This window comes from Parasteatoda tepidariorum, chromosome 10 (genome assembly GCF_043381705.1).
Source record: "Parasteatoda tepidariorum isolate YZ-2023 chromosome 10, CAS_Ptep_4.0, whole genome shotgun sequence".
Taxonomy (NCBI): Eukaryota; Metazoa; Arthropoda; class Arachnida; order Araneae; family Theridiidae; genus Parasteatoda; species Parasteatoda tepidariorum.
The window spans coordinates 66,865,645-66,881,834 of NC_092213.1; the positions used below are offsets into that span (position 1 = coordinate 66,865,645).

Here is a 16,190-nt window from a genome sequence, read left to right on the forward strand (position 1 = left end):
TAATTAATGAAGAAACTTTTCTTTATAAATTCTTTTCAATAATAGATTGCGTTCAGAACAAGGTTACGACGGCGATCACGAAGTTAATCCCATTGAAAATAATCTACAAGAAACGATTTCAAATCGCGAAGGTGCGAAAACGAACATGTGATATAACGATATAAGGTCTCAAAAGTGATTCTGATTCTACCGCTCATCAGTCAAGGCCGTCTCAACATAACGAAACAATATCGTCTTCCACAGCGCGAGTTGGCATCGGAACGTAAGAGAAAGTCCTTGCGTGTATCGCTATATCGTTATATCGTCTTCTTCACTCGACGGCTTAAATCAGATTTCTGATGCATCGCTTGGAATGAAAGTTGCTGTATCGCTTTGCCGATATAGGCGTTAAATCGATATGTCGCGATATATCGATTTATAGCCCAGTCCTACTCATGATATAACAACCCCAAGTTGTAATGCCTGTTTTCACCTATATCACCAGGATGAGTCGCGATGGTCCAGGGGATAGAGCGTTTGCCTTCCAATGATGTGTACCGGGTTCGAATCCCAACGATGGCTGGTTGATACAAATCCGCATCTGGCTTGCACCGACGACAGTGCTGACCTGAAATATCCTCAGTGGTAGATGAATCACGGCTTAGAGTCCCTTTGCTGTCAGGCTAACTGTGCGTGGTTCTCGTGGTATTCCTCCCCATGTAGCGCAAATGTGGGTTATTTCCTTAAAAAAAGTCCTCCACAAAGGCAAAATTTCTCCCAAAACTTGATCCAGGAGTTCTCTTGGGATGGGGTTCGAAATTACAAAGCTACAGAGTTGAGCATTAGCTGTCGTAAACCCAAAAACTGGGTCGGCTGTTCAACGACGGCTATAAAATTATTAAATAAAATATATCACCAGGGTAGTTATATCAAGCATCGACTCCATAAAATTTTAATATCAGTTTTAGTTGCTTTAAAGGCTAAAGTTCAACTAATGTAAAGAATGCAAAAAAGAAAAGCATTCCTTATGAATATTATTCTTATTTTTTTAACATCTGAAAAGTAGTAAAAACAACTAAGCTGGAGAAAGGAATGTAAAAATATTTACATAAAAATAAACACATAAAAAATATAAATAAATAGAAATAAAAAAAACATTTTATGCATATAAAACAAACTTAAATAGATAATTATGAATACCTTGTAAGTAAGATCAGGCATCAAGTTAAGAAGCAAACAGACTAACTTCTGAGGAAACTCAAATTTAATCGTCCAAAATACTAGTTCATCTAAGAAACAGGACTCTTTCAAACTATCAACATCGCACCAAGATGAACGGCCTCGCCCATCTAAGGGAGAGAAAAGTAAACTCATAAAATATAATAGAAAAATTTCTAAAGAATACCTGTTTAGCAAAAATAGAGAGAGAGAGAGAGGAAAAAAAAAACTTTAAAATATACTTCAGAGTTAATTCAAGATCATACAAAATTGAAAATTCAAAATGATGAGAATTAAGTTTATAAAAATTCTTTAAAAAATCTTACAATAAACACTTTAATAAGTGAGTAATATCACATCATGTTTATGATATGATATTTTCAGTTAAATAAAATCAATTATATATCAATTCCTTTTAAGACTGAAATAGATTGTTCATACTGATAAAAATTAGAATAAATTAAATACACAAAATATTTCAATACATTCAAACTGTCTTTAGAACAAAAAGATAAGTATTTAAACGAAATTTATTTAATTTAACAAACACATTTTACAAATTTCTTTAAAAGACAAACATCCTTTTTTTTTTCTTGACATGCTTAGAAAAATCTAAGTTAACCTTTGCCTTCACCCCCTAAAAGCATTGAAATTTCATTCAAATGCTTATAACATGAAATTTCTTTAAATTGGAACAATTTTAAACCTAAAAATATGTGATATATCTGAGCCATATATAACCAATTACAATATTGTGTAATATTTGGAAATTAGGTCGAATCTATCATTCGTGATGAGTAAACTCAGAAAACATAAATGATCCAATACCCTTATTTTAAAATAAAATAAATACTCAAAAGAAATTACATTGGAATACTGTTGTGAATATTTAATATGAAAAACAATTCCTATATCAAATATTATTCTTAGATAATGATATAGACTTTGAGAAGGCATGGTTGTGGTTTTTCTTTCCACATTTTTCTTGTCTTAACCTGAGATTTCTTTTCTGAAAGCATGATAAGAGATTCAAAAAATTAAAAATATAGCTTATGCTCCTTATATGTAGCATTTTCCTTCCAGTTAATAACAAAACAAGAAATTACTTCTAAAATATATTTTTCTTACAAGGGGCATGGATAGTCTGCAAACAGGGTTGCCACTCAATTTCAGAAAAAAAATTCCCTGACTTTTCCAGGTACCCCAGGTAAATTTCAATGAAAATCGAGACCATATTTTCATCAGAAAACTTTGATTCTTTTACTTGTAATGTGAAATATTAGATTTTCTGAGTAAAAATATATCATTAAATAAGGATAGGAACATTTCAGTTTGACTAAAGTGGGAAATTTTTACAACAAATAATTGTAATAGATGTTAGAATTATTTAACTCTAATATCAATAACTGATTATTGTTACAGGACAATTAAGATTAGTTATTTTCCAGGTATGATATAGGGAATATTCCAAGTTTTTGTAAAAAAATTTCAGCTTTCCTTGACTATTCCCTGATTTTTAGAGTTAAAATAAAATTCCCTGATAATTCCAGGTTTTCCCTGCTCTGCCTGACCTGTAGGAATCCTGTGCAAATTAAGTAATCAGGAGTATACTGAAGTTAATTATGAAAAACTTTACTCAGAAATATGAAAATCTCCAAAACTTTAACTAGTTGATGTTTAAAAATATAAACAATCTTTTTAAAGATTTATCGATAATTTGTTGAATATTGTTTTAAATTTAGTCCAAGAAAACAAATAAAAAAAGGTAACTATGTAATCCAACAACAATAAATGTACTTCTTACACTACCAGGGGTCTGTCCAGACATTTCATGAAAGGTCCTATTTTTTTTAAAATTGTGAAAAAACTTCATAATTTGTGAATGTAAAATAAGAGTTAAGCCCCATTCTTTCAACCAGCTTTTGAGAATTTGTGCAAATAGGGTCCTGTTATTGCAAAAATTGCTAAAAACCTTTTAAAGAAGTTTTTAAATTGTAAATAGATACAAGATTCTGCTACAACAATTGCTTCTACTAAATTAGAGATGCAACATACAAATATTTGGTATTTAGTCTATACTGCTCAACGTAGAATATTAATTTCGGACGAATAATGGAAAAAAAATCACACACATTTTTAATATTTTCAACATACATATTTTAAATAACACAACTTAGTAATGTATCACTTTTAATGTGTTACGCATTAAGTAAACTTAAACAATTCTTAAATTTATAATATTTTATTCAAAAAATTGCCAGAAATTAATTTTTATTTACATAATATTCTATTAATTAATTTTATAAATATAAATTGATCAATTATTTATTTACAAAAAAAATTATATGATTTAATATTAATAAGAATGCGTACACAATGTTTGTAAAAGTAGAAATATTTTCTTAGAATACTACAATTGAAATTTAAAGGGAAACTAAGTTTGTTTCGAACCGTCTTCAACCCCCCCCCCAGGAAGTGTTTATTCGATTAACAAAACAACAACAAATAAACAAATTTGTGAAGGGTCCGATTGAAAGATAAAATATTTTGTGAAGGGTCCATTTTTATGAAAAGATATTTTGTGAAGGCTCCGTTAACGGACCCAAATTTCTTCTAAACAGACCCCTGACTACTATTATTTACATTGAAGGACTTGAAAGTTAGACATAAGTTTTTAAATAAAATAAATCATACCTTCACCAGTTACTAGGTCTTCACTTGAATCTTCTAAACTTCGTCTAGCATCCAAATATGCAGTCAAGTTCTCCATCTTATAATCATAAAGACGTGAGGTTCCTGACACACAATCTGTAATATTAATGTCTTAAAAACCACAATAAAAATAAATAATGTTGTCTTTCTTTGTCTCAATAATGTTATTTAACTGTTGTCTTCAAGCATAAGTGCTTGCCCAAGAATACAAGATGATGACATTGGTTTAATTTGTTTGTGAGTATCCGAACCAATTTATTGAAATCAAATCTTAAATTAAAAGCTGTTAGCATTAACATACTCAATTTTAAAAATATGTGGAAATTATTTAAAATATTAATCAAAATTAAGGAAATTAAAAGATTTTTCATAATATTGCATAATATCAAAAAATTAACTTGATGTGAGAAAATCTTATATTTAATTAAAAACTATTAACATAAACACACCAAAACAATCTTAATTACTGCAAATTATTTAATTTAAATACAATTATTTAATTTAAATAATAATTTAAATAAAATTTTAAATTCAGCAAATTTAAGATTCTAAATAACTACTATGATCTCAAAAATTTTACTTTGTACAAAATATTTTCATTTAACTGGATGTGTTTATTATATTTAAAAAAAAAAAAAATTTATTAAAATCTAAATTTTGACCAAAAACTGTTAGTAATATACACAATCAATCTTAAAACTTACTGGAAATTATTGAAAATATAATCCTAAATTTATCAATTGTAATGTTTGGACCCATTTTAATATTGGTATTGTTTAACACTATTCATACCATCCCCAAGGTAATAAAGGGTTTTTGCATTTGGAAATTTAAAAATATATATATATGTGTAGTGGTCTGCTAGGGGGTGTTTATGAGTTATACCTTTCAAGATGTTGCCTTCTGTAGTGTCCTCTTTAAATCCTTACCTGCCACTGCCAGGAAGTCATTAAAATTTAGCAATTTTTTTTTTTTTGGGGGGGGGGGTTCCCCCCCCCCCAATGTTCCAAATAATCCCTCCCATGTTTTCAAATAATTTCATGTGAACAAAATATGTTAACATTTAACTGGCTGTGTGCATTCAAATCAATCTTTTAAAATCTAATACGTCTATCAGGGTGCATAGCCAGACTTTTTAACAAAAATTAAGCACCCTTTAAGTACTTTTTAAGCACTTAAAAATATTTCGAATCACTTTCCAAAAAAATTCAGAATTAGGATCTGAGCAGTAATAAAAATTATTTTTTTCCATCATATAAAATCTTAATTTATCAACATAAAATCAATAAAATTCTAAAATATTTTCAAAAATTCTAAAATATTTTCAAAAACTTAACATAATTATGTTTAAATTACTAGTTTCAGATAAATATTGCATAGAAAATTGTGAAAATCATGTACGCTTTGTAATTTAGAACGACAATCGACATGGCAAAGAAAAAAATGTCTTTTTAAAAGATAGAAAATTAAGCACTTTTTTACAACCCCGGAATAAAATAAGCACCTTTAAGCACTTTTTAAAAATGCTACACACCCTGTGAAATACAAAGGATATAACTTACCAACTGCCAAGGAATAATAACCCTTTGGATTTATGAGAGCACTGGTCATAATACTTTTCATAGCAGCACCCATTTCACTAAAAGATTGCAAAAGGGATAAAAATCCATCTGCATAATGTATTGAAGAAAGATAGCGATCTGAAGAAGCTAAAAGAGAAATTTATTCAATGATATTTATGTCATAATTACATAGCTTAATTGTTATTTTTCAATGACAGTAGAGATAATGTAAAAGAGAAAGAAAAACAATGCCAAGTTATTGAAACTGATATGTTCAAAATAAGCACTTATTCAACTGAATGTGCTAAGAATTTTTACATAAGCGAATTTTTTTTCATAGAAAAAGATAATAAATTTATACACACTGTAAAATTGCATTGTTAGCAAAAGTTCTACTTAAAACTGATTTTGCTTTCTATTTCATAAAATAAGTCTAAAGGCTTATAAGTAGAGAGGAAAGAAAAACTATTTCTACTGGCTGGTTAAAAAAAAAAGTATTCAATTAAGCTTAAAAACGTATTTACAAGAATATATACCTATACATAGTACATGAGTAGATGTTAAATATACGCAACCTTATTCATTTTTTTAATCAACAATTTCAAGGCATCGCTGGAGTCTTAAAAACGGAATAGTTCACAATTAAAAATCGAAATTAATTATAATTACAAAACTCTCATTGTAACTAAAAAACTAACATTTTTAAATTATACAGCATGATGATTGCCATAATATCATTTACAAAAAATGTACAGCTGATTAAATAAGAAAATTAGAAAAATATACACAATTTAATTCTTATATTTTACTTGAAATATTAGTAATGTTTCTACCCACTGCGATTGAGAGGGCTAGAATAGAAAGTAATGAAGCTAGTATTGATAAAATAAATTCTCTAAAAAAGAAGTAAAAAAAAATAATATATGCCTTTTAAGAGTAATTTAAGTTATAAAATGTAGAATTTAATACCAAACGATCTGGGATTAGCTATACCGTGCAAAACGTTAAAGACAGTATGCATTATAGATAAACTAGTTAAACGGCGCTATAAACTAAATCTGAAAGCAAAAATCAGTGGAAAATCGAGGTCATATGACTACGATTATTTCACAGTGTACTTCATATGATACAGGTCTTGTGACAAATCAGCAGACAGATCAAGAAATATTAAAATACTGAGCAAAAATGTCAATTTACCAGGTTCGCTATTTTCCCTGAGATCTCGAACAAGTCGCAAAAACAAACGAGGCATAAAAACTTCTGCAACACACAACAGGTCTGGAGGGATTTCAGGTTTATTTATTTGGTTTTGTAATCCATGTCTTTGGCAAAAACTAAAAATAAATGTATTTATTCATAACATGGTCTTGAAAATGTAACATTCAGTAAATAAAAGTCAAAATAGGACAATAAAAATACTTCAAATTACGAAACACTGCATGCATTATAATTTATATTAGAATGTAAGCAACACTTTTATATCATTTTTATGAAACAAATTCATAAACTTTTTAAAACCACAAAGTTTTACACAAACCCTTGAAAATACACAAATTTTATTTCAACAGGGGGAGAGAAAATAGTTGTCAAAATTTAATAAAAAAGGCATAATAATAAAGGACAGTAAATTAGATGCTAAACAAATAAAGGGCAGTAAGGAAAGAAACAAAAGCACTATAGAAATCCGTCAAATCATTAATAAAGAAGAACTAATCAAAATTAAAGCCAGATTAATGAAACTTTGATTCGCTTTCAATAATTGAATTTTTAAACGCCACTCTGTTTCCTCAAGCAATCAAACATGCTTTGGTATTTCAGTCACTCTTAATAATAGATTTCAATTGAGTTCTTGCTTTTTCATCACTGAAATATCAAACTCTTAAATCTTTTTGCATCATTTTTGACAAAATTTTAAGCAAGGTGATCAATACAGAATGCATGTTTTAAAAAGATCCTTTTTTCAAATGCTTAGAGAATAGTAATTAAATCAGATAATTGTAAAAAAATTCTTGAAACTTTGTTCGCATTGAACCATTTTATTAGGGCGTTAACATAATATAATTTAAATAAAAATAATAAGGTAGGTAAAAAAATCAGTACTTTATTTACGTCCCACTCGAGCTACACAATGGGCAATGGGCTATGGTCAGGGAATCATCCCTGAGGATGATTCAAAGACATGTCATCACAATTTTGATCCCCCGCTTTGGCAGCCCGAGGATCTGTATGAATTATCAAGCACTTTACGGTCGAACAAGCACTTATGGTACAGTTTAATGAGGACTAATGCCAAGCACTCTCAGTACCTACACAGTCTAATCAAAGTAATCATCCACCCGCTTACTGATGGGAGTCAGTTATGCTTCATATCTGTGTTCTACTAGAAACCATGTCATTACAATCAGTTTACTTCCTATTTGAGGCATTAAATTAATCAATATTGATTGAAAATATTTAAAAATTGTCTCGATATAATTAAAATTTTTAGTACTCAAGAAAAAGATATGATTTTATGCTTATACACAGAGTGCATTCATTAATCAGAGTATCAAGAGTACTTCATTAAAATACTGAAATGATTCTTTATGGATACAATTATTTTATTGTCAGTCTCTGAAAATGAGAAATTATATAGGATAATGGCTATTATTATTTCATTTAAAACTTTATTTTGAATAAAAATTAGGTCATAAATGTGAATGCGCATATTTGTTATCCAAAAAAATCGTAGGCTAAACTTTATTTTTAGAAAATAAGACAGAATTTTTACCCAGATTCTTTCATGACACTTTTATCGCCACAATCGCAAGCTCCACCAGCCAGACTTCTAAACATATTAAAATCATGGTTGCGATGATCTCCCTTTTGGAAACAATCAGAACACAGTGACATGCAAGGGGAAATACCACAAGTGCGACATCGATATGCAACAAAATTAGCAGTCCAGACATATCCACAAGTTGTAGCACTGTCATATTTTCTCACTAAAACAAAATCTATATTACTATGACTGAATTTTTAAAAGATCAAAATATAAAAAATTTTAACATATAACAGTAAAATGAACCTTTATGTTAATAAATGTTAACATTACATCATTACCAATAATTAATATATAACTGTCAAATGTTGCCACTAGAGCTGTGGCGTTTCACGGATAAAGGGTTCCCCCCTAACGAAGTAAACTGAGTTCGAATCCCAGTGTTGGATGGTTGATACGAATTCTTTTTTCGGCTATCACCGACCGCAGTGCTGAAGTAAAAATATCCTCAGCGGCAGACAGATCATGGGTTAGAGTACCTTTGCCATCAGACTAATCCAAGGGATGTCTGCATGGTTTTCCTCTCCATGTAACCCAGATGCAGGTTAGTTCCATCAAAAAGTCCTCCATAAAGACAAATTTCTCCCAATATTTGATCCAGGAGTTTCCTTGTCTTCTGGATTGGGTTTCAAATTACAAGAATTTAACAAAAGGATTTTACGAATTTAACGAAAATACTTTGTTGTAATAATGTTAAATATATCCAAAAATAGCTTGAAATTGAGTAGTTTCGTGTTCTTTTTTAGTGATTTTTAGCAAAATGGCTTGTTTCATTCCTGGTAAGTGATATACACGCCGCAAACCAGGTAACCGACGATCTTAATGCTAAGTATTTAGACATTATTTTTTATACCGATACAAATTTTTGTGATTAAATTTTATGGTAAATTAGTAATAAATACATTAAATTTCATTATTTTGTTTATTGTTCTTTGGTTGCATGCATCACGATCTTGCCACCGTTTTCATAGAAATATAGACTGAAAATCCAGTTAAGTTAAAGTATAGGGCCAGAAATCTATTTTTCTAGTTATCTACAGTGGCGTACGCAAGGGAGGGGTTTAGGGGTTTAAACACCCCCCTTGAGCTTAGACAAAATGGCAAAAATAAAAATTTTAGTAGAAATTATGCGAGCTATTATTTTTTAAGGCTATATATTTTTATCTGCCTTATGCCTACTTTTTTTTTTCTCACAGTATTTCTCAGAATACTGAAAAAACATTTACTATAATAGGGTTGTACTTTTGAAACCAAATTCACGTGATACTGTTACGGACTGGTTCCTTTCTGTCCTACCAGTATAGTTTTCGAAACTGGCTGTCATTCACGAGGTCTTTACGCGATGATTCTGGAATCCTAGATGTTCTGTCGTCTTTGAGACAATTCGAGAATTTTGGAGATGCGGTGAAAAATTATATAAAAGGGGGAACGGAGTACAGTGGAGTTAGTTAGTCAGACTAAGAGTTTATCTTTGCCGCTTGTCTTTCGGAGCTTGTCGCTAAATCTGTTTTGATTTATCTCAACAAAAATCGCTTAACCCGTCGTCGCCACTATTTCGACTAGTGAAGAAATCAGTGACAATACCATTGGAGATACTGTGCTCGGTGAAGTTATTCATTCCAGCTCGAAACTTTGAGATCGTAGCATAGCGGATATTTCTGTACCAATCCATATATATATATACATATATTTGCTGTTCTTGGATCTTTAGGATGTCAAAACGCAAGAATTTAACAATTTTTAATTACTTTGAGGAAAAAACGCGACCTGAAGTTAGTGAGGTGACAGCATCTAGTACCAATGTAAGTTTTTCTGTTGTACGGAAATGTGATACTTCCGTTGAAGAAAACGTTTCTAGCATAACAAAATCTGATGAATGTGAAAGTGGCCCTCAAAGTGTTACTTCCCACCCATATGACATTGGACTTTTTTTAGAAGATATTACATTATGTTCTTAAACTTAAAAAATCAAATCAAAATTTAACTAAACAATGTTGTCTAAATAAAAAGTCAAAATTGTCCAGCTGTCTAAATTAGGGAAATAATAGTGCTTTATTACAGATTCGAATTTCTTTTAGTAGTTTCAGAAAATTATGAACACCCCCCTTGAAAAAATTCTGCGTACGCCACTGGTTATCTAAAACTTATTTAGTTAAATTATTTGGTTATATATATTTCTTTACTTTTCAATGGTGACCAACTGCTAGACTTTTTAGAAAATATTTTAGGCAGTGGTAGATAATTATTAACTAAAGCTTTCAACATTTTTTATAATTTTGAAACTTCATAAATTTTGATAATTTTCCAAATTTTATAAACCTTACTGCAAGAAAGCTGAAACTAAGTGGTATTTCATTTGAAGTTTTGAATCATTAGTAAAAGTAGCATTTCAGTAATGTGGAAAATAACTTTAAACCAAATCTTAAAAAGAAAAATAATAAAAAAAAACATTAAAACATCAACTTAGCTACAACTAGAATAAATTTCCCCCAAAAACGCAAAAAGTTGACAATCCTATATGTCTTACAACTACAATCATTAACATTTTCAACACAATATTAAACGCTATAGTACCATATCATATCAAATATATTGATCATGCATTTTATACATTATAATCAGTATTTTATACAAGGTAGCATTTAATCACTTCCTCACAAAAACACAAGTTTTTTATGAACATTTTAAGGAACACTTAATTTATGATTTAAGGTACATCGTTACGACCGAAAAAAAGGAACTATTTCGGAGCAATTATTGCTGTGAAAATCCTCCCAAATTTATGAAGATATCGACAAGGGAAAATAATTTCTATTTTAACCTTCCGTTAGACGCGTGCACCTCACAGGTGCATCCCTACTGCACTTCCACCTCCTTTGCCGTCAATAGATTTTTCCGGGGGTCGAGCCTAATGTTATGTTCCTAACTTTGGATTACTCAAATGTCCGTGTAAAACCGACCTTAGAACATATCGATGGAGAGTTGGAACCGCTCAAATCACCCCTCTGGTGCAGCGCGACCATTGACGCAAGTAATATGGATATAATATTTTTATGAATTAAATATATATATTTTATCTCATTTTCTGTCCTACTCAACGTAGCAGGTGTAAATGGTCAAGTTATATACACAGAAAATGGTTACGGAGTAAAAAACCGCAGAACCTTCTTGCGTCAATTGGTTGAACATCTTGTGATGGAGGAAGAGATCCGACGCGGGAGCAAGAAAAATTTATCTTCGGTACTTCGCTAAATAAGTTTTTTGATATTTATCTCTCTAAAGAGTCTTAAATTGGTAACAATTAACTATTTAAACTAGACTAAATTTCATTTGGCTTTCAAAAAATCAGAAACACCTCATAGGTGCAACGCGATTAACCATGTCGGAAACAAGTGCGCGACTAACGGAAGGTTAATCAATTTTGTTCGATATTTCATCCCTTCTCCAATTTACTAATTAAACATGACAGAAAAAAAAATTTCCCAGCAAATTACACAGGTGTGCTTCAGTCACTAGTCCTTGGAATCTGCTAAAATGAATGACAGAAAATAGTTTATGCGAAAAATTATAGCAATGTTGGAGAAGGGGGAACAAATTTAACTTGATATACCATTTTAGTAGCATGTAAAATTATTTTTCCAATTAATTATTTATTTTAATGAGCTCTATGTGGCACTCTATTGAAGTTGCGTCCATTGCTCTCCAGTATATCTCAGTCCATCCATTAAAATTTGAATGTTGATTCTCGAACGAACTTAAATGCGTAGGCCAAGAACGAGCTTGCGTTTCCCTTTTCATATGAGAGGATGGGGCTTGGAATCGCATCCGTCTGTTAGTTTAGGTTGTTTTGCAGTGGCTCAGGAGACGGAGCATTTGCCTTCCAATAAGGTGAACCTGGTTCGAATCCTAGCAATGGCAAGTCGATACAAATTCTTCACCCACCTTGTACCGAAGGTATCGCTGACATTAAATATCCTCAGTGGTAGATGGATCTTGGGTTATATAAAAAATACAATGGAAAAAGGCTTTCAAGAAATGGCATTTCTAACAACGAATTAATGCAATGCATTTATAATTCGCTGAATATTTAGCTACTAAATAAAAAATTTAAAACTTCTAAAGTATGGATATGTTGGTATAGTTGCATCTTAGAGTTGTTATATAAAGTAAGAACAGAAATTTTTTGCATAGAACCCCAATATTGCGAATATCCCAGATTCAATAAATAAAATTCATCAAATCAAGAGTTAAACTGTATAATATAAGTACTGTGATAATACAGTACAGAACCCATTATCCGGAAATAAGAAAACCGGAAAACCAAAAAACCGGAACGAAATTCGATAAATTTTCCCGCCATTTTTTAAAAAAAAAAAATTTTTTTCCTCATAAGATTTTAGGATTTTTCTTTCTTTTTTGAAAGATGTTTACCTTACCATCATTTTGGAAATAATCATTAGTGTATTACTCCATCGTTTTTTCTTCTTTTTAAGATTATTTCCAAAAAAAAAAATTTTTTTTTAGTTGGGTTTAACAATAAAAAAAAACGGCTTTTTGTAACGATTCAGAAAACCGGAAAAATCAGTTATCCGGAATAGCGATGGTCCCGATTGTTCCGGATAATTGGTTCCCTACTCTATATTCTTATTTTTTGATAGTACAGTTAAACCTCGATCTAGCGTTTCCACATCCTTTATTTCCCCATATGTTTTGTGTTATTCTTATGGTTCTACCAAAAATGTTATTCTTACAATGTACAATGTTAATAATACCCATTTAGATTGTTTTTCAAACTAATCCTTCAGAAATTCTATCAATATACATATTTTTATTTTTAAATATTGAAGTTAATTTGGTTTGAGAAGAAAAACAGTAATCCCTGGTGCTAATGATGAAGAAAATGTGGGTATGTTACAGGTTGGGTAAAATGCCTCAAACAACCAGTTTTGATGTTTATGCATCAAACTTGATAAAAATGTTGAAACTTGTGGTGTTAGACTTCAATAAATGGTTTCAAAAGCTGAAGTGCAAATTGATAATGAAGACAGAACCTAAAACAACTAATTAGAGAAAACATTTGCAAAAGGTCTAAAAGATTTTAAAACAATGAAAAACTTTTGTATTCACACGAACTTTCAGAAAATGAATAGCAACCTGCAAAAAATGTTGAAAATTCATTATTTGAGCTGAGATTAATGAGGATCAAAATTTCCAAGTTATTTAAATAAATGAATATACATCTTTTTATCCTTCTCTTGCATCATAAATATTTTTGCAGGAAGTACATAATATTTTCAGTAATTCTTACATGTAATACATAAATTTATTTATACGTCATAGATTATAAATTTTTTACACATAATGTATTTATTTTCATAAATTTTTTAGTCATTATCTGATATTTGTAGCTGTATCTAATTCCCATATCTCCCGTATCTATTACCGTATTTCCCGTATCTATTACCGTATTTCCCGTATCTATTACCGTATTTCCCGTATCTATTTTTCATAAATGGTTCCTTCAATCAATATTTTACTGCAATAGGCTTCCTCAAAATGAAATAGTACCTCAAAATTTATGTTTTTCCTTAACAATAACTTCATTTACTTGAAATCTAAAAAAATTATGTATCATATTAAAGTGTAAATGTTAGTTACATGCATGAAAGTGGACAAAAATAAAAAAAGCTGAACTTTTTGCAACACAGTCACTGGGAGGAGTGTTCTATTATAATACTGTGGTATATTTACTACCATAGTTAAAATACATTTAGCTTACTCATAGCTGTTAACTTGCTAAAAACAAAAATAGGAATTCAAAGCATGATAAGCCAATCAGGGGTAATAATGACACAAAGTGAAAAACAAAATATCAAAAATTAAAATATTGATATCAAAATATCCATATATTTATAAACCAAGCACATTTCATACATAACATAATTTTTTTAGCTAACAGTTTTAATTAAATTACTTACTAATGAAGTAGTTACTAATGAAGTTTAATTACTTACTAATGAAGTGCGATGTTTGATATTACAACCCCGTGATTACGGATTGCAATATTGGTTTTGAAGGGTGCGTGAATAGGAATCGGGTTATTGGATTTTAGACGGGCGGGAGTATGAATTGCAATATTGGGTTTTTAAAAATGCTTAAACACAAATCACGATATTGGATAAATTCGTGAATGGGAATTGCGATGTACGATTTTTAAATCACGTGAAAAAGAATCGTAGCACATAACTTTTAAATAAGTTAATAACAAATATCAATGATAGATATTAAACTGCTTGAATAAGAATTGCGATATTATCAGATTCCGGCACAATTCCTAATATTTAATATTCCTAAAATCAGCCAAACCAAAGAAATTGAATTGGCGGAAGAGTCACATGCATGTAAATGTCTAGCTAAAGAGATTTATCATAATTTTCAAAATTTGTCGGATTATAAGTTTTTTATTTGCGGAAGTCCGCAAACAAGTGGTCTTGAGATATTTGGAATTCTGCGATATTTGTGTGCTCTGTTCCTAGTTCTTAGACCCGTCCTGGGTTGAAAAAATATCCGCATAAGACAAAATCGGCAAAGGTGCTAGAATACTAAAAATCAAAACATTTTGACTTAAAATCGTATTTTCGAATCAGATTAAGAAATCAGAGCAAATACTATTTAATAGGAACAGTTGCGGCTATATACAATGCACACTATGAAAAAGAAACAAGTAAAGAAAAAACAAACGTGTATAAGAATAAAGGCAAACAAGAAGGAACGGAGCTGAGAGAACTATAATGAATGTATGCGCAAATTCAATGTGCCTAACACCAACGAGGAAAACCAAGCATCAGTGGTCAAGAAGAAACTGCTTCAAGTCTTGCAGAAGTCTTTCATCCCTGTAATTATCTATTTATTTATTAAAATAAGACTTTCAATATAATCACTAACAGTTTACATGGCACCTGTTTAGAATCCAGGTAGATATAATCCACCCCACTCCTGTGTTTTGTTTTTCAACGAGCAACAAATGTGCATGATGCTTAAATTGAAATGATTTTTAATTTAAACCCCATTGCACAATGCTACTTAAGGTTTCCTTGAAATAAAATAAAAACTAAGTAAATAAAAAAAGTCTGAGATCAGCATTTTATCTGAGTTTTTTTTTAAATAAGTTTATCTACGCTTTAATAAATTTAACTATTTTGCAATTAAATTTTAAAGTTACGCAGCAAAGAAGGTATTTGCTATTTAAGTAACTCAAGGTTTTGCTCTATGTTACTGGCATAGTTAGAAAAAAGTGTTCGTTGGTACGAGTTAAATTTCATTTGATACATAATATTATGTCAGTAAAAAGGTCATTTTCCTCACAGGCAAGCAGTAATGTTAGAACGATTTAATACAGCTCAGCAACTTTTTACTTCAGATAATTTCCTTTTAATTATATGGATACATCAACAAGTGTTGAAATCAGTTTCGATACACAACAAAACTATGAATACAATTGATATAGCTAGCCATCAGTTTAATATGAGGTGAAAGACTTAATAATGGAAATAAAAAGAATGTAATTACCTGTCTGGGCAAATTCTTCGGGGGATCTACCACCACCCATTAACCAACGACACCAATCAATCGTTTCCCATTCACTTATAGGGACTAAAGGATTTAAAATTGTGTCAAAAACTTCATTCATAATATCCGTGTTGCTCTGAGAGGTACAAACACCTTGTATATACGCAGCAGTAACTCTCTTCCCCTTTTTGATGAGAACATCAGCCGCTGCGCTAGCCATAATTAGTACAATTAATTGGTTTGTTTATAAATTTCACCTACATACATAAATCCTACATAGAGTTGCAGAAATCCTTAACTTCCATATTTACGCATTATTTTGCTGCCAA

The 16,190-nt window shown here is 30.4% G+C and overlaps 1 protein-coding gene across 2 annotated transcripts in view; it reads right to left on the reverse strand.

Moving 5' to 3' along the window:
- The window catches only part of LOC107447150 (Ubr3 ubiquitin ligase), a 79,040-nt gene extending 62,850 nt beyond the window's left edge, over window positions 1-16,190 (reverse strand). For both annotated transcript variants that reach the window (XM_071186782.1, XM_016061985.4), the window contains exons 1-6: window positions 15,862-16,190; window positions 8,242-8,455; window positions 6,669-6,805; window positions 5,472-5,618; window positions 3,892-4,005; window positions 1,180-1,328 (exon numbers count right to left, since the gene is read on the reverse strand). In XM_071186782.1, coding sequence (XP_071042883.1) covers window positions 1,180-1,328; window positions 3,892-4,005; window positions 5,472-5,618; window positions 6,669-6,805; window positions 8,242-8,455; window positions 15,862-16,081 — 981 coding nt within the window. In that variant the 5' untranslated portion in view covers window positions 16,082-16,190. The remainder of the gene's footprint in view (window positions 1-1,179; window positions 1,329-3,891; window positions 4,006-5,471; window positions 5,619-6,668; window positions 6,806-8,241; window positions 8,456-15,861) is intronic.